General features: G+C 43.3%; 1 protein-coding gene across 2 annotated transcripts in view; it reads right to left on the minus strand.

Annotated features, from left to right (window-relative positions):
* LOC148022987 (uncharacterized) overlaps positions 1–26,627 on the minus strand; it is a 69,138-nt gene that overhangs the window by 2,895 nt on the left and 39,616 nt on the right. For both annotated transcript variants that reach the window (XM_087695945.1, XM_087695944.1), the window contains 5 exons: positions 13,549–13,608; positions 13,313–13,387; positions 924–1,021; positions 705–753; positions 578–622 (listed from right to left, as the gene is read on the minus strand). In XM_087695945.1, the coding sequence (XP_087552071.1) occupies positions 578–622; positions 705–753; positions 924–1,021; positions 13,313–13,387; positions 13,549–13,608 (327 nt within the window). The remainder of the gene's footprint in view (positions 1–577; positions 623–704; positions 754–923; positions 1,022–13,312; positions 13,388–13,548; positions 13,609–26,627) is intronic.

Raw genomic sequence — 26,627 nt, forward strand, 5'->3', positions numbered from 1 at the left:
AGATTACCCTAAGTGGCCATATATATATATATGATTTGATTTGCAGCAGCTCCAGCTAGACTGTTGAGCATTTGTACTTCGTTGTATTCTCTTCCAAGCAGCATAATTAGCCACACCTTTTTCCAGAGAAAGCAGGCAGCAAATTAGAAATACAAGCTAAAAGCTGAAAAAATAATGGTCCATTGTCCTTTGCTTGGGCCAACATTTGTAAAGGTCCTCCCATTACCTAAGTATGGCTAGTTGGTCATACTATGTCCATAATGTCTTCCATGTGCCTCTTCATCATCTGAATAAAGACCTAACCTTTCACACACTTTTTTGTCAGCTGGTACATTTTCCAGGCAGATAATTCAAGGCCATGGTCCAATGCTTTTCAGCAAGCATTTCTAGCTTATGATAGTCATAGAAGAAACTGGCAGTAACATCTAAACCTACTCAGTAAATCCAGTTTGCAAGTTATCCATAGTGCTAAACATTCTGCACAAGAGAAGGACCACACTTGCATTGACACACATTGCATGCACACACACGCTTGAAAAAATTAGTAACATCCATTTAACAAAGGGATACATCATACCTTTTGAAAATTAAATGAGTTTTTTGCAATGTCATTGTTTGGTGCCTGCAGTCGATTGAAGTTCATGTTAGAAGTACTCTTTCAAAGTAATGTTTCACCTTTAGAAATTTCATCTTGAAGCCCTTACTTGAGGGTCTTCTACACTCAGTAACTGGGGCCTCTTTGTATCATAAAATCTGTAAAAAGAAGAAATATGAGAAACATCAATGATCCCATAACCATATAAGCAAGATAATCACAACCCTTCTGAACACTTCACACCAAGACATCAACATACTCTTCAATTGAGAATCCACACATTAAAGCTTTGCAACTTGCATAAATGCTTTCAGCTGACCGATCCTACCCTCTTTCCTTCTTCTTGAAGAACCTTCCACCATTTCTACAAGAGATGCCAACATCCTTGATGTTTAAAGAACGACCATAAAGCTCAAGAAACTCCACCTATACAGAAAATCATCCCAAGAATGTTTATAAGGAAATAACGATCTTAAAGTTGGCAAGTATACCAAGAATCTGTAGAGGGAATTACAGATCTGGCAGTAGCAAAAAATATACACTACATGGAACTTGATCAGAGCCATTTGAAGGTTCTGAATTTATAACCTCCAACAGAGAGAGGGATCATGCTACCGTGGCAGATCTTGCACAATGTCAAAATAAACACAAAACATATGCTTTTTAAACTACATTCTCTCTCCGCAAAGACATGGAACCTTGTTTCATGCTTACCTAACAAAAGAGATGTTTCATGCAGGAAAAACCTTCCTTTAGTGCTTGAGACCATTTCAGGAAATTGACCTTTTTTTTCATAGTTAAAAATGTTTCCCTGCTACTATCAATTTCTACGATAAGTAAGATTGATTCTCTGAAATATATTTTTTGCTAACTTCTAGGAGTCTTGTACCAAGCTGTAAGCCTCTGCCTCTCTTTGATCTGGGTTGTTACCATTAATTCAGTTCACAAAATGTACCCTGTTTATGGCTATTAAATAGAGACAATGTATTACAGATGTCTTTTTTACAAATTGCAAAGAACTTCCTACAGGACAAACAAGAAAGCCCCAAGGGCAACGACAAGAAACTGAGTAAATACTGTACATCTACTTCAAATATGTTGATAGCATCTAAATGTCCAGAGTTCTCCTGCTAACTCAGAACTTATCCTGGTGTTTCAGCTTGCAACCTGTGGACACCTTGTGAGAAGTGCCTAGTTTTACTATCAAGTTAAATTTAGAAGCATTCAGTAACAACATAAGAAGGAATAACACTACACTAAAATCTTCATAATGCGCTCCTACACCAAGGTAAAATGCGCCCCTGCCCCCCCACCACCCCCCCCTTGTTTTTGTTCTTAAATCCCAAATTAGTCACACCTATCCTAGATGCAAATTATGATCCAATACCAGTTTTGCCACATCAATTGCCTCTCAACCTCGTGGTCAATGTCACCAAGACATGGTTTTCCCAGCTCATGATAAACATGTCATTAACTCTAGCTGGTATGCTCAGACAGAGGCATGGCTATAGTGACAAGGATTACGCAAGGATCACCTCCCACCACTACAGTACAGCCTGGATTGCCCTCACTTGGAGCTCAGCCAAGAGGAGCTGAACCACATCCTCACGACGGACATTATTCAAATACATAGCCAAGACATGGGTGACACCTATTGAGGATGTGGGGACAAAGAGGGGACAAAGACGGCTTTCTAGTAGAAGCATCTTCTACACATATCCCTTGATAGCTTTGAGATACATGGATGCACACCTATCTCATGGTGTACAATGCACCATTGGACAGCTCCATACATCCTCACATCAGCTTTGGATCAAGACACGTAGATACCACATAGACTCCCTCCCCCCCAGAGGACAAGATTTGCTAGCTTTGTCAACTCAAGCCAGAGACAAAAGAGCACTACTTATGCAAATGGCCAATGTATGATGAGATCCAAGGGTGCTTCCATTGCTTGTTTAGAGAGGGATTTGGGCCACTATCCAAGGTTATGGATTTCCCTGATCAAAAGGACCTGGCCTCAACCTATGAGGATTGACATGAAGGTTCCTAAAAGACTTACCACTCTCTAACAGCATTCTAACACTCCGTCCAAGTGATCACATTGTAATCCTTCAAGATTGAAGTAGGTCAATTAGTACACTTGGTTCATAGCAAGTGAGAGACAAGGGGGAGCTAAACTTTACCCCTCTGCCCATAAGACAACATTTCATCTCCTTCTCCTAAAACGGTGCATGATTGGGATCTAAGATTGAACCCTAGGGAGGAGATGTCTCGGAGCTATGCCGCCACAGAGAGCATCTGATCAATAGTAGACACATGAAGCCACACATAAACGTGCACTCACACAGTTCTACAAAGTATTGACTGCTCCCTCCACCACATAGCCCTCGTCAATCCTGACTGACGGCCCCAACACAGGGGATAACCCTAGACACAACCACAAAGAGATGCAGAGCCTATCGCCCACATCTAGCCAATCCATGCTCTTGTAGGAGGTATCATCTGCGGATATAGAGGATACTACACCGTCACCAAGGGACCTACCTTGCCACTTCAGCCTCTCTACGCTAGATAGACCCATGAGAGGTATCCTGAGATGAGATTACTTCCTGAGCAGTTCCACATTGTACCTAGCTTAGACATCATTTTGTACTCATCAACTATGTATTGTTCATTGTTTATTTTCCATTTAGATAGTCATAGCATTAGATGACAACTATTTTGGGACACGGGAAATTCCTTGACTTTTCAAATGTAAAATTTTGGTCTCATAGGCTGATTTGGCCTTTTGTAGACCTTAATATAACTTTCTTTCTTTCTCTATCCTTTGAAGCTCCATTATGAAAGATAGGCTATTTTCACTCCTTGATGTGTGAAGAATTGGACTCGACAACATTATGCAAGGTTGAGTTGAAGTGTTTGGAGCTAGTGACAACCTAAAGCCTCTCTTTTTAGCAGACTTTCTATCTAGGAGGATTGTGTGTATGCTATGTGCAGCACTTTCTCTCATCAAAATGGCACAAAATCTTTGGTGCTTCTGAAAACTGAATTACAGATCTGAAATCTGTACTTCTGCGTGGTCATTTATTGCTGATTGGTACTTGTTTGTACCTTGGTCACTTGGATGACAGTTTGGGCCTGCATTTACTGGTTTTTTTGGTCACATTTGAGCTGAAAACCATGGCTGGCAGCAATGACAGCAGTAATTTGATGCGTATAAAGAAGCTTGAAGATGCAAAAATTTTGCAGTGTGGCAAAAACAGTGCTACAATATCCTGTTACAAAAGAAGCAAGCAAAGCCAATTAAAACTAAAGGGACGAAGCCTGCGGACATGGATCAAGACGATTGGGATGAGTTGAATGAGCTTGCACGCTCAACCATAGAGCTATCGATTTCCGATGCCTTGCTCTTTAACATTGAAGGTTTGGATTCTGCATATGTTATATGGACTAGACTGGAAGAACTGTATGCACAGAAGAGCACTGCAAGTAAAGTGTATTGGCTGAAAAAGCTTATGGATTTGCGTATGAAAGAAGATACAGCAATGTCTACTCACTTGAGTGAGTTTAACTCCATTTTCAGCCAACTGGTTATCTTGAAGTTCATGACTGATGAGGAATTTAAGGTTACTTTCTTGCTTTGCACTCTACCAGAGAGTTGGGATACATTCAGAACTGCTATGAGCAATTCTAATGTGATCCTTTTGTATGCTGATGTAGAGAGTGCTCTACTTATGGAAGAGATGAATCGGCAGAATAATGCATCCAGTAAGTCTTCCAGTGCTTTGCATACTAGGGGCAGATCACAACAAAAGGGCAAATATGATGGCAAGGGACGCAGTAAATCATGTGGAAAAGATGTTGAATGCCATCATTGTGGCAAGAAGGGTCACTTTAAACGTGACTGCTACAAATGGAAGAAAGAGAAAGGAAAAAGCAAGAAGACAGATGACTACAAGGAAGAGAAGAAGGACAGTCAACCTAAGAAAAGCAGTGTAAAAATTGAAGAGGTGAATGTAGTCACTCATGACAGTGACAGTGGGAGTGATGTACTCTTTGTCTCTTCACATTCTAGTGCACATGCTCTACTTGCAGATACAGATGATGACATGCATACCTGGATTCTTGATTCAGGTGCTTCCTTTCATGTCACTCCTCATCGTGAGTGGTTTTCCGCATATACACGGGATCGGTATGGTGTTGTCCATCTTGGGGACAACTATGCATGTGAGATTGCAAGTATTGGCAGTGTGCAGTTATAGTTTCAACATGGCTCTGTCTTTACACTTCAACATGTACGGCATGTATCTCAACTTAAGAAGAGCTTGATTAGCACAGGACAGCTAGATGACGATGGTTTTCATACCACCTTTGGTGATGGAAAATGGAAGATCTGTAAGGGATCCAGGGTTATTGCCAGAGGTTGCAAGAGTGATACATTGTATCCACTTCACGTATCTAGTGTGTGTGACCATGTTGTTACCGCGACCGAGCAGCCAAGTGTTTCTTTGTGGCATGGCCGGTTGAGACACGAGTCAAAAAGGAATGAAAGTGCTTTCTCGTTTGGGTTACTTGCCTTGTCTTCGTTATGCTAATTTTGAGCACTGCAATCATTGTATTTATGGCAAACATGCATAGACTTCTCACAAAAAGTCTCTTTCTTTGAAATCTTCTCCTATAGAGTTAGTACATTCGGATATATGTCAAATGCCAGGATTATCTTTAGGGGGGAATAAATATTTTGTCACCTTTGTCGATGATGCTACACGGAAAGTATGGGTTTACCCTATTCGTAGCAAGGATGAAGTGCTTGACAAGTTTAAAAAATTCTTGGCATTGGCTGAAAATCAGACAAATAAGACACTCAAGCGTCTTCACTCTGACAATGGTGGGGAATATGTGTCCAAAGCCTTTCAGGCATTTTGCGACAGCAAAGGGATAAAGAGGGAGCTCACTGCCCCTCATAATCCACCCCAAAATGGAGTTGCAGAGCGTATGAATCGGACCATACAGGATAAGGTCTGTACAATGCTGTCTCATGCTGCACTATCCCATGGTTTTTGGGCAAAGGCTGTTATGATAGCCGTTCACTTGATTAATCGGTCACCAAACATGTCTTTTTGGGGGGGAGGAGTTCCCCAAGAAGCGTGGTCGGGCAAGCCACCTTCATATGCTCATCTGAAAGTGTTTGGCTGCGAGGCTTTTGTGCACATTCGTAAAGAAAAACGCAGCAAACTTGAGCCAAAGTCCTGTAAATGCATTTTCCTAGGATATGGTGACGAGGGTGAAATGGGGTATAAATTGTGGGATCCCGAGAAAAGGAAAATAGTATGCAGCAATGACGTTATCTTCCAAGAAGGTCGCATGCACAAACAGCGCGAAAAGACTGAGGAGGTCCGTAGGGTTGTATTCCGGGAAGAAATACATTTTGGACAGCAAAATGTGCCCACTGTACAGCAGCAAATACCTGCTGTAAATGAACCTGTAAATACAGGAAATGATGCTGGAAATGATCAGCCAGCTATTGCCCATGAAAATGAGCCATTACATGTGCAAGAACAGCCAAGACAACAAGCTGTTAATGCTGATTTGCAGGCTGAAATGCCAGGACAGCATGCTGAAAATGGAAATTTGCAGGAACAGCCAGCAAACAATGACCATTAGGTTAGGAGATTGTCTAGGGCTACTAGACAACCTGACAGATTTGTTCCTGGTGCAATTAATGTGGCTGAGTATGTCATGTTGACAGACTGCGGTGAACCATCTTGCTTCAAGGAAGCAATGCACAGACAGGACAGCAAGAAATGATATAAAGCCATGCCGTCAAAGATGGAATCTCTTGAAAAAAATGGCACTTGGGACTTGGTGCAGTTGCCTAAAGGGCAAAAAAACCTTCCATGCAAATGGGTTTACAAAATGAAGGTCACTTTTGGTTCCTCACCCAAGTACAAAGCAAGATTGGTTGCAAAGGGGTACAAGCAAGAGCAAGAATTGACTTTGATGAGATTTTCTCTCCTGTAGTCAAGATGACTACATTGAGAACCATTTTGGGTTTGGTTGCAATTGAGGATATGGAGCTCATACAGATGGATATAAAGACTGCGTTTTTACATGGTGATCTGCATGAAGACATATATATGCAACAGCTTGAAGGGTTTGTTGAACAAGGGAAGGAAAAAATGGTATGTAAACTCAAAAGGAGTTTGTATGGGCTGAAACAAGCACCAAGAGAATGGTATCATAAGTTTGATACATTCATGCAGTCCCAAGGCTTTCATAGAAGTCAAGTGGATCACTGCTTGTACACCGAGAAGGCAGCAGATGGCAGCCTGATTATCTTGGTTTTATATGTTGATGACATACTGATTGCTGGCAGGGATACTCATGCCTTGGATTCATTGAAGCAATGTCTTCATGGCAGCTTCGACACGAAGGATCTTGGTGATGCAAATCACATTCTTGGCATGCGAATACTCAGAGATAGATCTAAAGGCTTACTCTATCTATCTCAGCAAGAGTATATCTCCAAAGTTTTGCAGTGTTTCAATATGGAGGGGGGGAAAACAATTGGGGTTCCATTGCCTCCATATGTGAAACTGTGTGCAGAGGACAGTCCTACATTTGATGATGAGAAGGCTGAAATGGCCAAGATACCATATGCTTCAGCTGTTGGCAATCTGATGTATGCTATGGTTGCTACACGTCTTGACATTGCTTTTGCAGTGGAAGTGGTTAGCAGATACATGGCAACCCCTGGCAAAGCATTGGGATACATTGAAAGGTATTATGAGATACCTCAAAGGCACAAAGAAGTTGTGCATTTGCTTTGGAAAGCAGAAGGCATCTATTGTTGGCTTTACGGATGCAGACTATGCTAGTCATGCGGACTGCAAGAAGTTCACTTCTGGGTATGTGTTTACTTTCACAGGAGGAGCGGTCTCTTGGATCTCCCGGCTACAAAAATGTGTTGCATTGTCTACTGCAGAGGCAGAGTATGTAGCTGCCACTGAGGCATGCAAGGAGACTTTATGGCTTTCACGTCTAGTGGGAGAGCTTGGCATCACAGAGTTACACGTTCTCCATTGTGATAGTCAAAGTACTATCATGCTAGCACGAAATCCTGTCTTTCATGCAAAGACAAAGCACATACAGGTGAAGTATCACTTCATTAGAGATGTACTTGACAGCAAGAGCATTGAGCTTGTCAAAGTGCATACAGATGATAATCCTGCAGACTTTCTCACGAAGGGTCTTCCAGCAGAGCGGTTGCTCATTGCCGACAGATAATGGGAGTTGGATAGATATATTTATTTCAGCTTTGTACATACTTGTACATACTTAGACTTAGTTGATTCTTTTCTCCTCTTAAGACACATTGCCTTTAGGTGGGAGGTTGTTAGGAATAAAGGGACATCGTGCCTTTTATATGTGCACGGGTGTGAACATACCCTTAGCACATTGTACTTTCATACATATATCTATCTAAAACCTAAAGTGGTACTCTTGTCATTGTACCGAAAACGTATTCACTCTACTCTGCTCACTCGCACTCTCTCTGTCTCTCTCATTGCGTGTAAGGTCTGTCTACCTCGATCTCCGTGCCTATCCTTTCCCTACAAAGAGCACATACAAGAACAAGTTGCTGGTAGAGTCTACTATTGGCAAAAATGCAAGGTTTCAGAGCAAAATTTAGTTACTTCGCACTCAATTAGAACAGCTCTAGTAATCTTAAAGAAGTAATGGAAGGGATGCCAAGCTTTGGGGCCAATCTGTGCCTTTTCTCTGTGAGCAAGAGCATTCTATCTCTTCTTGTGTGAAGTTAATCATGAATTATTACTGATTGTGATTAAGTGCTTTAAAAGCTGAGTTAATTACTACCCTATGCAAGTCTGAAGTCCGATTTCATGGTTCTAAAACAGCCCCAAAATGCAAAAAATACCAAAGTTTTTGTGTCCCATAAGCAAATACCACACTTTGGGACGATCCACATCTATAAATAGGAGGCTGCCCAGACACTTGATCCATCCCTTTTTTGCAAGTTTCAATCGTCACTTCTCCGACTATTGCTACATCTCCCTTAGCACCTACCAACCTGTCTACAACTGCTTCCTACTACCACATCAGTTGGCAACCTGCTCTCCGTGCCTAGACTGCTGTGTTTGGCAAGATTTAACAACTTGCATGATGTCTATAAATTCCTTGCACTATGTTCTTACTATCGAAGGTTCATACACTTTTGCACAAAAGTGTTACATCTCTTCATGTTTCCAAAAGAAGGGGATGCCATTTAAGTGGGCTGAAAAGGAAATTGTGGCATTCAATAAGCTTAAGAAAAAGCTCACATTAGATCCGAATCCTTCTGAATCTTAGAAAGCCTTTTCTAGTCTAGTGTGATGCATGTAGAAAAAGTATTGGTGCAGTCCTCATGCAAGACGGATGCGTTGTGGCTTATGAGAGCAAACTTTTACATAGTGCTGAAAGAACTATGCAAGTTTATGAGAAAGTTATTGGCTCTTGTACATGCACTTTCTGTGTGGAAATACTACTTGCTAGAGGATGGCTTTGTGATACAAACAAACCATCAAACTTTGCATTACTTTCTTACGCGGTCTAAGTTATCTGAAAAGCATGTGTTGGGAAAATTTATTATCTATGTTTCACTTTGAGATAGTGCATATGGAGGGTAAGAAAAATGTCCTGCTAGATGTTTTATCAAGGTAATCTCACGTTTCAGTAGCGTCTATTGCATAGCACCAAAAATTGGATGAGATAAAGACACAATATACTCAAGATGAGGATTCTTTCAAAGTGTATGACAAGTTATTTGAAGTCAATGAAATGAGCACTTTACTCCCAGATATGGATTTCTTTTGATGCATGGTCACCTATGTGTAACAAAGCAAATAAGACTAGAGGTTGTAATTGAAAGTTGCGCATCGCCATATGCAGGGCATCCAAGCATAGATGCTACAATTAAAGTATTGGAGACTTTCTTTTATATCGGCTATCTTTGAGGCTAGTTCTAGATACATTTAAGCACACATGCATGGCTTGTTAGAAAGTTAAGCATGACAATAGAAAGGACCTAACCAATTACATCATTTGCCTATTCTTGATAGGCCACGTGTTACGTCCCTAGACATCATGATGGGTACTAATAGCATTGATCAAAGTAACATCAATCAACTAGTTATAGGACTCAAGGCCCTATTATGCACATTCATTATATGATCACCACTCTTGGGCTCTTGGCCTGTTGGCCAACACATCCATACACTGGGACGGTGTGGGCTAGTGGTATGGGACGCCAACCTTTGGAATGTGTTCGTGACCTAGAGTGCTACTAGCTCCCAAGCTCATGAACCATGATGTTTCACACGTGACAAGGAGGCCTTTATCTCATTAAGGGTAGTATGGGACACTGGTAGTGAGAGAGACATGTACGGAGGACATTTAAAGCTCTCTGAGTTCACCATTTGCAGTAACAAAGAAGATAGTACTTGTGCCCTTAGCAAGGCATTCTACATTGTTCACAATTGTCACAGTGATAGATTCTTGTAGAGGCTACATAGAATTGTATACATCTTCTTCTTGGTAATTGATGGAAGGCACCACTATCCAATACCCATGAGTCAAATGTAGATACTTGTATCGAGGAACACACTTCCTTAATGGTCACCATAAATAACTCCAACTCTACTTCAACCATATTGGCTATCTCCTTCCATTTAGTTTTCACGGCACCATGCTTTTCATCTACCTTCTTGATAGAAAAAATTGCAATTCCATGTCATTTCTTCTTGCAGTAGAAGCACTCTCCTTGAAACTTTTTCTTACCACCCTTTTTCTTTTGGTCACCATTGGTAGAGGAACCACCTTTGCCTTTCGTATTGGTGGAGAATATAACATCTCCATTGTTGCTACCTTCTCGTGCTTTAAGCTGTAACTCTTCCTCCATGAGTAATACATAAAATTCCTCAAATATCAAAGCTTGGGTCTTACTTGAGTATTTAGGGCCATTACCAACCCGACAATAAAGGGAATATTTCCTAGCCAACTAGGAAAGTTTCAAAATATAGTCAAATAGGCCGACCAGACTACCTTCCCAAGCTATAAAAGAAAGATCCCTTCCAAACCATCATCCATCTACTTTTCAAAGAAAAATAGAGAAATCAAACAAGATTTCAAAAAATGATAAGGCATTAACTTCAAGAATTCGACTAAGAGAATTGGCAACCATATTAGTTGCACCCTTTTTATAGCAAATTTCAATGTCAAACTCTTGCATAAGCTCCGCCCATCTTGCCTTGCGGCCATGGAGATCAAGTTGATAATGAAGGTACTTTAATGAATGGTGGTCTGTCCAAATAATAAATCAAGCTTAATACAAATAATAATGCATACTTTGAGCACATGGATGACTGCCAATGATTCATTCTCTTGGGTAGTGTAATATATTTCAGTATTTGTGAGCTTATAGCTCTTGAATGTGATAGGTCCACCATCTTGATAAAGAACATCACCTAAAGCATAACCATTTGCATCCGTTGAACCTCAAAAGGTTTATTTATTCATAATCGCAACATTATGCAGTAGTAACTAGTTGTTTCAATGTTTGAAAACATCATCGAGCTCACAGTCGAAATAACCAGCAAACTAATATGCTTCTTCTTGCTTCGCATGCCCTTAAGCAAACGTGTCAAGGGTTCAACAATATGAGCATAGTCCTTTATGAACTTTTTAAAAATTTCAATAAAACCTAAAAAAGAGGTAGTTGAAGATGCACAAAAAGTTAAACCTATCTTACATAGTAAAGAATGAGATCTTTGAGACAAATAAGTATGTAGAAATTTTGGATAAAGCTTACAAGAAAGTTAAGCTAGCTCTTCAAAAGTCACTAGAAAAGAAAAGAAAACTAACAAACCATCATTGCAAAAAACTTGAGTTTTCAAAGGGTGATTGGGTTCTCTTGTGCTTTGGAGAAGCAAGGTTTAAGAAGATGACAGGCTAAAGAGCAATTTATTTCCTAAGCTAAGCATGAGATATCAGGGATCTTTATAATTTTCAAGTGATAGAGAAGATTACTCATGTGGCACGCACACAAAAGTTTCCTTTCATGTGAGTCTTTTGAGACCCTATCACGGTAATGTGCATGATGAAATTCAACTTGAAGTTGAGAAACTAAATGAAATATTTAGTTAGTCCAAAAGAGATCTTGACACATGAGGAAAGGAAGACAAGTGGTAAAGTTTCTCGTTGCTACCTTAGCAAATTCACTTCAGTTGTTGCAACTTTACCTAAAGGCTTTTCAATTAGAGCCAACTTTGGTTGGGGGCCTTCTTTAGGTTCAGCAACACCACAAAGATCTAGAGTATTATCTGATGCTCAAGAGAAGGGTAGCTTCTCCTCTTTCTCAGTATAGATGGGCTTAGATATCTACAAGTTGCTTGATGATATATATCTTCAACCTAGGTACCATTAGCCAGCAATAGATCTCCTTTAGGACTTGTATGCTAAGTAATCTAGACACTTTAGTTTGACAATAGTAGATGGATGCTTAACCTAGCACTAAGTATCATGTGCAAAATATTTTGGGATAGTTATCATGTGGGGGGTTCCCAATGCAATCAAGCTTAGATATTCATTCTGCTTGCGAGCTCTTCTCTCTATGCATTGGAGGTTTATTCTGGCTGAGGGTGTGGATTTTGGCTAGTCTCTGTGTTTGCATATGATCTTAGCGCTACAAATTCATCAAGCCTTTTTGAGACATTGTGACTGAGTTTTCTTATGGTATGGCATGATTGCCTTTTGTGTATGGGTGATCTAGTAGGACATCGTCCATGTTTTACTGGTTTGGTTAGGGTTCTTTGTGAGCAAGATGCAGATCTATGGGAGTAATGTCCAGGATAGAATTTGAAGAGAGAGGGGCTGTTTTCTGGCCTACCCAAGATTGTTTTGTCATTGATATTAGAAATAGGCTGTGGAGGGATGTGCCTTTATTGATAGAAGCCTACAGTCTTGGACATTATCTGAAAAACATCTGTGTTGACTGAATTTCATGGTTGCTTTAATTTGAGAGCGCTACAAATACTAAGAGCAACCAACAAATGTCACTAGAGAGTCCTCAAAAAATTTTCTGTCTTCATTGAAATTTTCAGTCTGTTTGCTGTGTAAACAACATAATATCCAAAGGATTATACTCTTCTAGTCATAATTATGAACCAAAGGGATGATAGGAGACAAGAGGCAGGCTCTAAGTTGCTGGAACCGCTTCTCGAAATGTAATCATTTTGGAGGTGTGTACCAAATTGGGGGAACATCTCCTGTCCTGCCCCTGACAAGGGGATGGCTAGGGGTGCATCCCCCTGTTTGGGATGGCAAAGGGGATGGGTGAGAGGTGTTCACATGGGCTCCTCCTCTTGTCTTGTGTCTCACATACACACACCCTTTTTTTGAAACTAAGATAAGACAGACACCCGAACATACACAAAACCCCAAATCTGAAAGCAACATGCACTGCTGGACAGAAAAATGCAGGTGCAGATTTCCACAATTGTGTAGTTGTAATGGCCTTGCAAAGAGATGGCACGAGAACACAAAAAACCCATCAATGGCATGGCACTCACATGGACAACAAGAGCAAAGTGATACAACTAGCCACTTGCATCACAATAAAAAGGGTAGAACTTCTACAGTCTCTTTAAGAATTTATACCAGTAGCAATCCAAGATTGTGATCCAGAGTGTTTGGATCAGATAAATTGCCAAAACCCAGTCTAGTTGAGCGTGTCTGGACCAACATTAAGAAAATACAAAAGGGTCAGCTTGAATGACTTCATTAACCATAACAATCGAATAAAAGCACGTTGAACCTTTATACATGTAGCTTTGAAGTACTGTACCTGCAGAAGGTACTGTAAATCTTATTCCAACTAGAGATGCACTGCCTACCTGAAGGAAAGTCAAAAGCATGACAAGTAGAGCATAAGAACCAATCCCACCAGTATAAACCTGTCAAACCAAAAGTTTCACATACTGTCAATGGAAACTAGGAGGTCAAATTTCTTCTTGCTTAAGAGAACATAAGCTTTGACCATATTTACATTAAAAACAATAGAAGTGCATGTCTCAAATAGCATCTATAGAATATGAATGTCTTGGTGTTATGAGGCTTTACTTTAGAAAAGTGATTCGTATAATTACTGAAGTGAAAGAAAACACACTTTGAATGACTACATGCCTCTACAATCTACTTATTCTGCTACAAGTTGTGCCATGTAGTTTGGAGGTAGCAATAAAGTGGAACAAGACTACAAAGAGATGGAGAAGATAAGATCAAGAACAAAAAGATGGAAACCAAACTCTTTCTCCTCCAGTCGGGATTTTGTGTGCATTTCCTAGGCAATTTTCGCATATGTCAATACCCGCCCTATTCCCTATCTAGTGGAGGATCCCATCGTTGGATTATCAATAGATCGTGCAACCCTATGCGATCAGCTCAACTCTCGAGCTCGATCTTTCCTCTTTATGGGCTTACAAGATTGTGTCCTAGTGCGTGTGCATAGGTTGTAAAACGCAACAGAAGTGTGGGCCAAGCTTGCTTCTATATACCATTAGAAGACATTTGCCCACCGGATTACTCTCAAGAAAAAATTATGAATGCTCATTGTTGATGATTACCCTTCCATGAATGATCATGTCAACAAGTTGGAGGATACAAGGGATGAGCTTGCATCCTTTGGCACGATGATCTCTTCAGAGGTATGGCCATGATTCTTTTGACTCAGTTGCCATCTCCCTAGTTCGATGTCTTCTACACCAGCCTTCTTACATCAAGGACTCAAAAGAAGCTTCTATGGGAGGAGCTTGCTCCACTTGTTTTGGAGCATGACAAGTGTGCTAAAGAGATAGCCAATGGATCAACCTCCACCAAAGCTTTTGTTGCCAGATCGGGATTCGGAAGGGGGGAAGAAGAAAAAAGAAAACTCAAAGGCTAAAAGACAAGTGAGTTCTTTAGGCTCTAACTCCGACTCGGAGAAGCCTAAATGCCTATACTATGGAAAGGGGACACATCCAAAAGAGAAATGTTGCAAGAAGTACCCTAAACTTTGTCCAGGAGCAAAGGATGGAGCTAAAACATCCGAGCCTTCTAGTTCTACTCCAACAGTCACCCATGAGTTATTGTTTCTTCGTATTGTTGCCTTGGAGGAGCCTTCTTCAGTGGTTGCCTTGTCTTCTACAAGGCCTTGGCTGGTTGATAGTGGAGCCTCTAGTCATATGACTCCACGAGGTGATTTGTTGCAGGATCTATGCCCTGCTGAGGGTTCAATCATTGTTAGTGACATTGTATCAATACCTATTGGTGGTGTTGCCACTCTGCATGTATTTCCCAACCACACATCAAGCTCCCTTTCATAGGCCCTTTATGTTTCAAACTCAAGCTTTCCACTCCTCTCAGGTTATGGCCTTACTAGACTTGGTACCTAGGTTGTTTTCACCGAGCAGGCTATTTGTATTAAGGATTGTTATCGCAACAGGTTGGCAGGAGAGTGGGCTTTACAAGCTCCATTTTCCTTCTCTTATGCATGGTCCTCCGTGCAGTTGTCTGTTGCTGCACATGTTCCCACTTGTGCATCATCTACTCCACAAGTTTCTTCCCATCCCCCACCGTCTTCTACGATCAACTATTAAATTGTCTGGTGTCTGCATCACCAACCAATCTGAATCACTATAAGCCTATAATTGCAAGTCCTCCCCCCCCCCCCCCCCAAAAAAATAATAATGCATGTGACTGAGTACCTTACAAGTATCTAAAGATCCACTTAACAACTTGCCAATGTGTGGTCTGTGGGCTGTGTATATATTTGCTCACCTGAGATACTACATACTGCATGTCAGGACGTGTGTTGCAAAGGTAAATAAGGAAGCCAATAGCCTTGGCTGTAAATTGCAACATCATGCATCTCTTCACCATCATACATCGACAGCTTTAAGCTTGGCTCCATAGGAGTGTACATAGGTTTGTGATCTTGCATATTGAATCTATGTAACAGCTTATCCACATACTATGACTATGACATGATAATACCATGCTGATTTTGGGTGAACTAAATCCCCGAATAGTAGTGTAGACAACCATGTCTGACATAGCAAATGCATGTTTTAAATCAGCCTTAAAATCCACAAATTTTCCCTCTAAAGATCCAATGAGTGCCCTGTCATCCACATAAAGAATGATACTCAACAAGTCTCCCCCTTCATTCTTAATCTATAGAGTGGGAGCAATTGGACTATTTTGGAACGCAAACAGTCAATTTTTTAGTACCATGCATGAGGAGCCTGTTTAAGACCAAAAAGAGCTTTATGCAACTTGCATACCATGTGCTCTTTCCCTTTAATCTCAAATCCTGGAGGTTGAAACATATAAACATCCTCAAGCAAATCCCCATTCAAGAATGTTGTTTTAATATCCAACTGATGTACTTTTCAACCATAATGTACAACCATCGCAATCACAGATCTCACCGTACTCATACGGATGTAGGAACACAAGTTTCCTCATAGTATATGACTTTCTTTTGTGCATAGTCTTTTGCTACCAACCGTACCTTGTACCTATCAACTATACCATCAACTTTACGTTTGAGTTTGAAAACCCACTTGTCAAGTGGTAGATCCACAAGATCCGATGTAGACTTAGTGGCAATGGAGTCTTACCTCTTGCATGGCCTACATTCAATATACATCTTGTTGAGCTTTGTCCAAGGAAGTAGACTCATTATCATCCAACTGTGAGCTAATTAACACGTGCTCATCACAATCATCTACTTCCATTATATCAGCCAAATGTGCCCCCCTTGCATCATGTATTGCATGCCTAGTAGTCTTCTAGTACACTAAGGTAATGGAGCATCCACTTTTCTCTCTTGGAGAGTTTGTAACAACCATCTCGTGTTTTTTCTGCATTTATAACAGCCCTTTCATGTTGAACTATTGCTTCCACTGTATGTGGTAAACCCTTATCAATAGCCTACTATTCGGAAGCATACAGAGCAGCAACAGCTTGCTAGAGCTATCCTACCATTTACAACACGCACAGATTCCAAAAAAAAAAGTGGCAAAAGGCCTTGGAAAACATTACTAATGTCATGTCTGGCTCGCATTTGAAACTAATCATGAGAAAATGCTGTATTTTCAGCAAACATGACATCCCTCTTAACAAACACCATCGTGTGTGGATCATACATGCGATAGCCTTTGCTTTTCGAATTGTAGCCAATAAAAATGCATTTTAAACCTTATCATCAAGCTTTCCACAAAGCTCTTTCAGAACATGTGTGTAGGCTATAACACCAACCACCCCAAAGTAGCAACTTTGGGTTTCTTGCCATGCCAAGCTTCAAATGGAGTGATTGTCTTCAAAGCCTTTGTAGGTGTCCGATTCAATACATGATTGGCACATTGAAACCCTTCTAACCAAAACTTATCTAGCAACCCCTTGCTTTTTAACATACAACAAGTCATTTCCATGAGAGAGTGATTTTTCCTTTCAACAACTCCATTTTGTTGAGGAGTCATTCTCACAGTGGCTTGATGCATAATGCCACAATCCAACAAATATGCCTCAAATGCACGAGACATGTACCCCCCCCCCAAAATCTATGCGAAGTGTCTGCACTTTTAAACTAGTTTCAGCCTCAAGCTTTGTCACAAGATGTTTAAAATGCATGAATACATTAAACTTAGTCTTTGGCCCATACACCCATGTATACCTCGAGTAGTCATCAATAAATGTAACAAAATAAAGGTGATCCCAAAGTGCACATGTCCTCATGGGATCACAAACATCAAAGTGAATAAGCTACTTTTTTCAGACAACACGCACTGCACTATCCTTTTTGAAAGCAAACCTATGCACCTTGCCCAAAACACATCCCTCGTATGCATGAGGAGGTGAAGTCTCCACTGGAGGCAATGCTGTTAGCCTGCTCTTCTTAAGTCTCAGTCTGTCATCTCCTGGTTGTGAGCTCCTGTCAGAGTCTGACAGGAGACAGAGGAGCTCTGTCAGTGCATTTTTGTGGCTGCCCTAGTCAGCATGCAGCCCTGGGTGTTTTACAGCCCAAACTGGGCTGTTTTTGTCCAGACTGCCCATTTTCTGGGCAGTCGGCCAGATCTGGCCAAAGTCGGCCAGATCTGGCTGGTCGGCCAAATCTGGCCAGGTCGGCCAGTTTGGCTGGTCGGCCAGTTTGCTGGCCTGGGGGCTATTTATATCAGCCCCCCCAGTCAGTCCAGCAGTGTGCTCTGCAGGTACAGCACTGCTCCCTCCGTCTCTGTCTCCGGCATTGGTGCTGCCACTGCTTCCAGTCTGTCCTGGTTCCCTCACTGACGCTCTGGGCTGCGTGCAGGGACTGCTCTGTCCATTCCAGTGTATTCAGCATTCATCTCAGTCAGTGCAGACTTTCTTCCTTCATTCTCTGCTTTCTCTCTCCTCTCCTCTGTGTTCATGTTCTTCTTCCGTTGCGCACTCTCACATGGTATCATCGCCTGATTGAGAGCACGGAGGACATACCTTCAGGAGAGAAATACCTTCCTGCTGCTGCCAACAGATCCACAACAGCCAGGCGACTGCTTCAGGAGGCTGTACAGCCTGCGTTTCCTGCCCACACTGACTGCAGAGGCTGCCACGTCATCCAGCAACGCAGCAACTCTGCGTTTTCCACCAGGCTGCCTCTCCTGCTGCTGGGCGACCTCCCTACAGGCTGCGTTTTGCTGTCCTGCAGGTCGCTTCCACCCCAGGCGGCTCTTTTCCTGCTGGCGACCTCTGTCCGGGCTGTTTCCTGGTGCTGGTGGTCTCTTCACTGGTGTTCACATCAGTTCTCTTTGCGTTTTGCAGATCCAGGTGTTTGTAGGCACTCTCTGCCTGCGTCTTGGTAGTTGGTGACCACATTGCTGGTCCTATTTCGACAGCGGCACAACTTTCTTTGGTATTGTGCAAATTGGAAGATGTCTTACCAGTTTTCAGGCTTTGAAGACTCAGAGGATGAGCTTCTCTCTCACCATTCCTCTGAGCGGAGGCGGGATTATCGTGAAGTTCGACATCGGGAAGAACCTCCTCGCACTCGTCCTTCTTCAGTCCATGCATCTCAGAGGGTTCCATCTACTGCAAAGGTTTCTTCAGTGAAGACTGCTTCAGATGTGCGGATGCCTTCCTTGATTCCCTCTATACAGGTGCCGATTCTCCCTTCCTTTCCGAAGGAAGATAAGTTGGATGGTTCCAACTACTCCCTATGGTCATGTAAGGTGGCTTGCATCCTCGATACATTTGACCTTTGGGAGCTTGTTTCTTCGCCCATCGACCGACCCCCCGTGGATTCGTCCGATGGCACCTCTATGGACCGTGCAGCCTTATGGGATAGGCTCAACTCTCGAGCCCGTTCCTTTCTTTTTATGAGTCTCCATGATTCTGTACTTGTACATGTTCACAGGTTAAAGACCGCGGCGGAAGTATGGACAAAGCTTGCGTCTTTGTATCAGCACAAGACATTTGCCCACAAGATTTCCCTGGAGAAGAAGTTGCGGATGCTCAGTCTTAATGGTTCTTCTTCCATGAAGGAGCACATCACGAAGATGGAGGATATGCGAGGCGAGCTAGCCTCTCTTGTTCGTCTGATATCGTCTGAGGATATGGCGATGATTCTGTTGACTCAACTGCCATCACCCCGCTATGATGTCTTCTACACCAGCCTCATCACTTCGAGGACCCGTGAGACACTCCTATGGGAGGAGCTTTCCCCGCTTGTCTTGGAGCATGACGAGCGACTCAAAGAGGTGGGAGTCAGTGGCTCCACCAAGGCATTTACGGCCGGCACAGGTGGCGGCAAGAAGAAGAAACAAAAGAAGGAGAAGGCCACAGACAAGAAGGAGGAGGACAAGAAGGATGCGAAGGAGAAGAAGCCCAAGTGTCCCCATTGTGGGAAGGGCACTCATCCCGAGGAGAAGTGTTGGCAGAAGTATCCCCGTTTGAAGCCTAAGGAGAAGGACACAAAGGCGGCCCCAGCCATAACAGAATCTGCGTTTGTGCATGTCTTTGTTGAGGAAGACATTGCCCTAGCTTCTACCACACAGGAGAAGCCTTGGCTTGTCGACAGTGGAGCATCTTCACATATGACCTTCCGTCAGGATTGGCTTCAGGATCTTCGTTCCAGAGGGGGTACAGTCACCATTGGTGACAATTCTACAGTTCCTGTTTGAGGCGTGGGGACTTTACCTATGTTTTCTGACAGGCGGTCTTCCTCCGCCAAAGTTCTCTATGTCCCTGATTTGGGTTTTAACCTATTATCTGTGCATGGCCTTACTCATTTAGGTACCCGAGTCATTTTTACACAGGATGCAGTCACAGTGGAGGATGCTTCTACAGGTGATGCTCTTTGGACAGGTTCACAGGAGGGTGGGCTTTATACGCTCACTGCCTTGGCTGCGCGGACTTCCCATGAGCTTGGGCTGCTTTGGCATGCTCGGTATGGTCATTTGAACCTCGATTCTCTTCGTCGGGCTTCTTGGAGGAAGATGGTGGAGGGACTTCCAGATTTCCCTCCTCTTCACACTTTGTGCCCTAGCTGCTTGAGGGGCAAGCAGCACCGGCAGCCTCACCCGCAAGTTGCTTCTAGGCGGGCTACTTCTCCGCTTGAGTTGGTTCATACCGACCTTTGCGGACCTATGGGCACGGCCTCCCTTGGGAAGGCCAAGTATTTGATGCTGATTGTGGACGACTTTAGTCGTTATGTGTGGCCTTATTTCTTGGAGTACAAGAGCGAGGCGTACTCCCGTTTCTGTGAGTGGCAGGTGTTTGTGGAGACCCAAACAACTTCCAAGGTTTGTGGTGTTCGAGCTGATCACGGTGGCGAGTTCACTTCTCACCTTTTCTCTCAGTTTTGCAGGGATCATGGTATTCGGGTGGAGTATTCCCATCCGAACACACCGTCAAAGAATGGTGTGGTGGAGCGTGCGAATCGGACCATGATTGAGATGGCCCAATCTATGCTGGAGCATAGGAGTCTTCCTCATTTCCTTTGGGGTGAGGCGGTGGCTACAACGGTGCATATACGCAACCGCTCTCCGACTTCGGCATTACAGGACATGACTCCGTATGAGGCTTTCTTTGGCAAGAAGCCTTCCGTGTCCCATTTTCGCATCTTTGGGTGCGATGCTTTTGTCCATGTGGACAAGAAGAAGAGGAAGACGAAGTTCGATTCTAAGTCGCGAAAGCTTATCTTCGTTGGTTATAGTACGACCACGAAGGGATATCGGCTCTATGACCCGACGACGCGGACGGTTAAGGTGAGCAGGGATGTGATCTTTGATGAGGCTTCGGCCTCTGAGGATCCGATTGATGGCTCTATTACAGATGTTTCTTCATCATCGACGGACCCACCCCCACCTTCTCTCCCTTCACTTCCTTCCAGGATGCCCCTTAGCACCCCCCCTATTCCTCCTTCTTCGGCTTCCCTTTCCCCTTTGGTGGATGTGCCTTCGTCTACTACGAGCTCTTCTACCGCCACTTCGGGATCTTCACGGGATATACAGCCTTCTTCAGATGCGGAGGATCTACCTTCACTCGGTGAGGGGGAGTCCCTCTCCGATTTGGGTGCTTTACAGGTTCCGAAGGCCCCCCGGTCTCCCTCACAGTCGCAGGAGTCTCTCAGGATTCCTTTATGGTATCGCCGGCTCATGCAGGATTCAGGTGTTACTCACTTTCCTGCTTCTTCTACAGGTCCCCGTCGCTCAGCACCTTTACAGGCCCAGCGGGACAGTTCGCTATGTGTGAACTATGCTCTTATGTCACAGATTCTTCAGGATTCCGAGCCTTCCACCGTGGAGGAGGCTCTTGCACAGGATATTTGGAGACAGGCTATGCATCGAGCGAAACCATACGTGGGAGCTTGTTCCGCGTCCCGCGAAACGGAAGGTGATTGGTGTGAAATGGGTCTTTAAGACCAAATATCTTGCAGATGGCTCCTTGGACAAGCATAAAGCTAGGCTTGTTGCCAAGGGTTTTGCACAGCGTGCAGGGTTGGACTACTTTGAGACTTTTGCTCCTACAGCTAGGATGTCCACCATCCGAGTTCTTTTGGCTCTTGCTGCTCACCACCGTTGGCCTGTCTATCAGATGGACGTCAAGTCTGCTTTTCTGAATGGTGTTCTTGAGGAGGAGATTTATGTTTCACAGCCTCCTGGTTTTCTTGTGCAGGGGAAGGAGGATCATGTGTATAGGCTGCGGAAGGCTCTTTATGGCCTAAAGCAGGCTCCTCGTGCTTGGTACCAGCGGATTGACCGCTTCTTTCTACAGAGTGTCTTTGCGCGCTCCGCTTATGATCCCAACCTCTACTTACGGGTTGTGGATTCTCTTTCGGTGTTCCTTATCTTGTATGTGGATGATCTTATCATTATAGGGAGCAACACTCAGCAAGTGGAGCATACACGGTCCATTCTTCAGCAGGAGTTTGACATGATGGATCTAGGGATCCTTCACTTCTTTCTAGGTCTGGAGATCTATCAGATGGCACAGGGCATTTTTATCTCGCAGCACAGGTACATCTCCGAGCTTCTTTCGGAGTTTGATATGGCTGAGTGTCAGCCTATCTCATGCCCCATGGACCCTGAGTCCAAGCTTTTGACAGCTGGAGTTCCTCTTACCGATCCCACCCGTTACAGGTGCCTCGTCGGCTCTCTTATCTGGCTGCTTCACACTCGGCCGGATATCTCTTTTGTGGTGGCTTTATTGTCTTCCTTTATGCAGACTCCTACCCAAGATCACTGGCAGGCGGCCTTGCGGGTTCTTCGCTATTTACAGGGGACTCGCTCCTTCGGGATCATGTATGGAGATGGGATTACCCTTTCTGGATGGAGTGATTCTGATTGGGCAGGTGATGTGGATTCGAGACGATCCACTACCAGTTATGCTTTCACCCTTGGATCTGGTGCTGTCTCTTGGAGCAGCAAGAAGCAACCTACTGTGGCACTTTCTTCTACAGAGGCTGAGTATCGGGCCCTATGTTCGACCGCTATGGAGGCAGTTTGGCTCCGTCGCTTACTCGCGGAGATTGGCTTTTCCCAGACCGGACCTACGGAGCTGCGCGTGGATAACCAGAGTGCTCTTGCTCTGGCAAAGAACCCGGTGTTTCATGCTCGCACGAAGCACATTGAGGTTCAGTATCACTATGTTCAAGAGCGGATCGTGGATTCGGAGCTGGTGGTGGTCTATTGTCCTACGGCGGCCAATGCAGCTGATCTCTTTACGAAGCCGTTGCCTCAGGCTTCTTTGCTGCATCACATGCGGTTCTTGGGTCTTCAGACTCTCCCAGGAGTTGAGAGGGGGTGTTAGCCTGCTCTTCTTCAATCTCAGTCTGTCATCTCCTGGTTGTGAGCTCCTGTCAGAGTCTGACAGGAGACAGAGGAGCTCTGTCAGTGCATTTTTGTGGCTGCCCTAGTCAGCATGCAGCCCTGGGTGTTTTACAGCCCAAACTGGGCTGTTTTTGTCCAGACTGCCCATTTTCTGGGCAGTCGGCCAGATCTGGCCAAAGTCGGCCAGATCTGGCTGGTCAGCCAAATCTGACCAGGTCGGCCAGTTTGGCTGGTCGGCCAGTTTGCTGGCCTGGGGGCTATTTATATCAGCCCCCCCAGTCAGTCCAGCAGTGTGCTCTGCAGGTACAGCATTGCTCCCTCCGTCTCCGTCTACGGCATTGGTGCTGCCACTGCTTCCAGTCTGTCCTGGTTCCCTCACTGACGCTCCGGGCTGCGTGCAGGGACTGCTCTGTCCATTCCAGTGTATTCAGCATTCATCTCAATCAGTGCAGACTTTCTTCCTTCATTCTCTGCTTTCTCTCTCCTCTCCTCTGTGTTCGTGTTCTTCTTCCGTTGCGCACTCTCACAAATGCATCTACCATATGACACCTTTGAAAGGTCATCAAACTCCCAAAAAAGAATAGCGACTACCAAAGCATCATGAGACTATCAATCATAAGTGTCTAACAAGAATAAACCCTTGTACATGGTGCCGGACAGCCTAAGTACATAGTCCATCTTCTATCTCTAACAATGTATTTGTCATCCTCAAAGATGATCTAAAAGCCATGCTTATTGAAGGTTGAAATAGACAACAAGCTCTTTGTAATGCCAGGCACAAACAATACATCGAGAAGCATGAAGTCTGAACCGTCTGCAACAGTAATAGTGATTGTCCCAATGCCACAAACATCATAACTGCTATTGTTCACACATGTGACACACTTCCCAGCAAGGGCTAAATGCAAAGAAGTAAACAAACACTTCTTGGAAGTGATGTGCTTTGAAGCCCCACTGCCAAAACACCATGTTTGTTGCATTTCAACAGCAGTAAATGCTAAATCAAATGAAAACACTCTAACTATCACAATGGAGGACAGGAGTCTCAGTAATGCCAAGCTCCCCCACCAAACATGAAAACCATATAGCCTCCCTACATGCCTTAGTGGCAGCCACATACTTTGCCTCTGTACTAAGAGACAATGCAACACACTTCTGTAGCCTGGAGATCTAAGAAATGGCTCCCCCTATGAAGATGAATACATATCCTTGTAGACTTCCCGCAATCAACATGACCGGCATAGTCTGCATCCGCAAAGTCAACGATAGATGCTTTCTACTTTCCAAAGCAGATGCACACATCCTTTATACCCTTAAGATATATCATAATACCTTTCACTCCTTCCCAATACTTTCTATCAAGATGTGCCATGTATCTACCAACCACTCCTACCGCAAATACTATGTTAGGACATGTAGCAACCATAGCATACATCAAGCTACTCACAGCTGAAGCATATGGGATCTTGGCCATTTTAGCCTTTTCATCATCAGATATAGGGTTGTTCTCTGTACCAAGTTTCACAAATGGAGGCAGTGGTACACCAATTGCTTTCCCCCCTTCCATATTAAAATGCTACAAAATCTTGGATACATACTCCTACTGTGATAGATAAAGCAGACCTTTTGATTTGTCTCTGAGTATACGCATGCCAAGAATATGATTTGCTTCACCAAGATCCTTCATATCAGAGCTGCTATATGTAGATTCTGCTTCAATGTGTCTAATGCATGCACATCCCTATCACCAATCAGTATGTCATTCGCATACAAAATCAATATAATAAGGCTGTCATCTTCCGCCTTCTTGGTATACAAGCAGTGATCCACTTGACTTCTTTTAAAACCTTGAGATTGCATGAATGTATCAAAATTATGATACCATTCACACAGTGCCTGTTTCAGCCCATACAAGATTTTGTTGAGTTTACATGCCATCTTTTCTTGCCCCATAGCCACAAAACCTTCTAGTTGTTGCATATATATGTCCTCATGCAAATCACCACGTAAGAAAGGAGTCTTTACATCCATCTGTATGAGTTTCATATCCTCACGTGAAACCAAACCCAATATGGTTCGTAAAGTAGTCATTTTGACTACAGGAGAAAAGATCTCATCAAAGCCAATCCCATGTCCCTACTTTGCCCTTTGGCAACCAACCGTGCTTGATACTTAAGCGAGGAACCAAAGGCGACCTTCATTTTGTATACCCATTTGCATGGTAGAATTTTCTGCCCCTTAGACAAATGCACCAAATCCCAAGTACCATTCTTCTTCAAAGATTCCATATCTAACAGCATAGCTTTATGCCATTTCTTGATGTCCTTTCTATCCATTGTTTCCTTGAAGTATGATGGTTCCCCACAATTTGTCAACATGACATAATCAACGACATGATTCACACCAAGAACAAACATATCTGGCTATTTGGTATTTTTGGTCAACCTACAAACCCAATGATCAATGTTTGCTAGCTGTTCAGCTTGCAAATTTGCACTAACAACTTGCTAATCCAAAGGTTCAACATGTTGCACTGCATGTTCCAACTGTTCCAATGGTATATTTTCTTGCTGAAACTGTGGTATATCATGGGCAACTGTAGGCCATCTCATGGGCTATGCATTGGTGTCCTTTGATCCATGATCCAAGCTCCCTAGACAATTAAATTGTCATTAAATGTAGTTGTTGCCTCTAGTGTCCTAGCACTAAGTGACACTACGGTTAGGGTCTATTTTAGGGTTTCCTATGACAGTTAAGTCATTAGGGTTTTAATTTTTATTATTTAAAGACATCTTGTGCCTCATTTTGCACGTGTGGCATTTTTCAATTTGACCACCTAGTGCATTGTACTCTCTCTCTCATTAATTCATTACTTCTCATTCGTGCTCGAGTATTGTTGTGCGTCAATTAATTCTTTCATTATCATCCATTTTCCCATTAAATTAATCGCACAATCACTCCACGCATGGGTCAACAATGGTATCAGAGCCACTTTTCTTCATTGCTCTCACAATGTCAGTATAATCATTCTATTCATGATACTCTTGACCAACCATAGCACAGGAGCCTACCTAGATGATGATCATCATATCATACATCTATGCTCATACAATAGATGGCTACCCTAGCTGATTGACTACTAACAAAAGGCCCCCAAGAGATACACCCTAGGTTGGGCACAACTCGACGAAGTAGTCAATCAGCTGACTTCTCTTAACACCAACTAGGCTGCCTATATCCTCCTTCCTACCTTGGTGGTATAGCTAAATAAGGCCATATCATAAGGTCTATCAAGAAATGTGCCTTGCCAAATCCATTCTCCTAGGTACCACTGCAATCTCTATAAGGGTCCCCTTTGGTAAGTTAAAAGTCTCCATCCCTCCCTCATGGCACATGTAAGTAGTTGGGCCCATGTCAATGTACCATTTCATGTTGCAATGAGCCATTACTCTCATCCTCTACTAGAAGCAACTTATGATGGCCCTTTGGATACTTGATTACATCTTTCGGCATCAACCCTTGCCCTCCGGTCTATAGAAACCCCATCAAGGCTTGTCAACTAGTGAACCATCATGATATGAGCCCCCCAAGTCAAATCTCAACTTGCATATCATCTCATGTCACACACA

This window comes from Lygodium microphyllum, chromosome 16 (assembly GCF_053477565.2).
Source record: "Lygodium microphyllum isolate KBCC chromosome 16, Lygodium_microphyllum_v1.1.10, whole genome shotgun sequence".
Taxonomy (NCBI): Eukaryota; Viridiplantae; Streptophyta; class Polypodiopsida; order Schizaeales; family Lygodiaceae; genus Lygodium; species Lygodium microphyllum.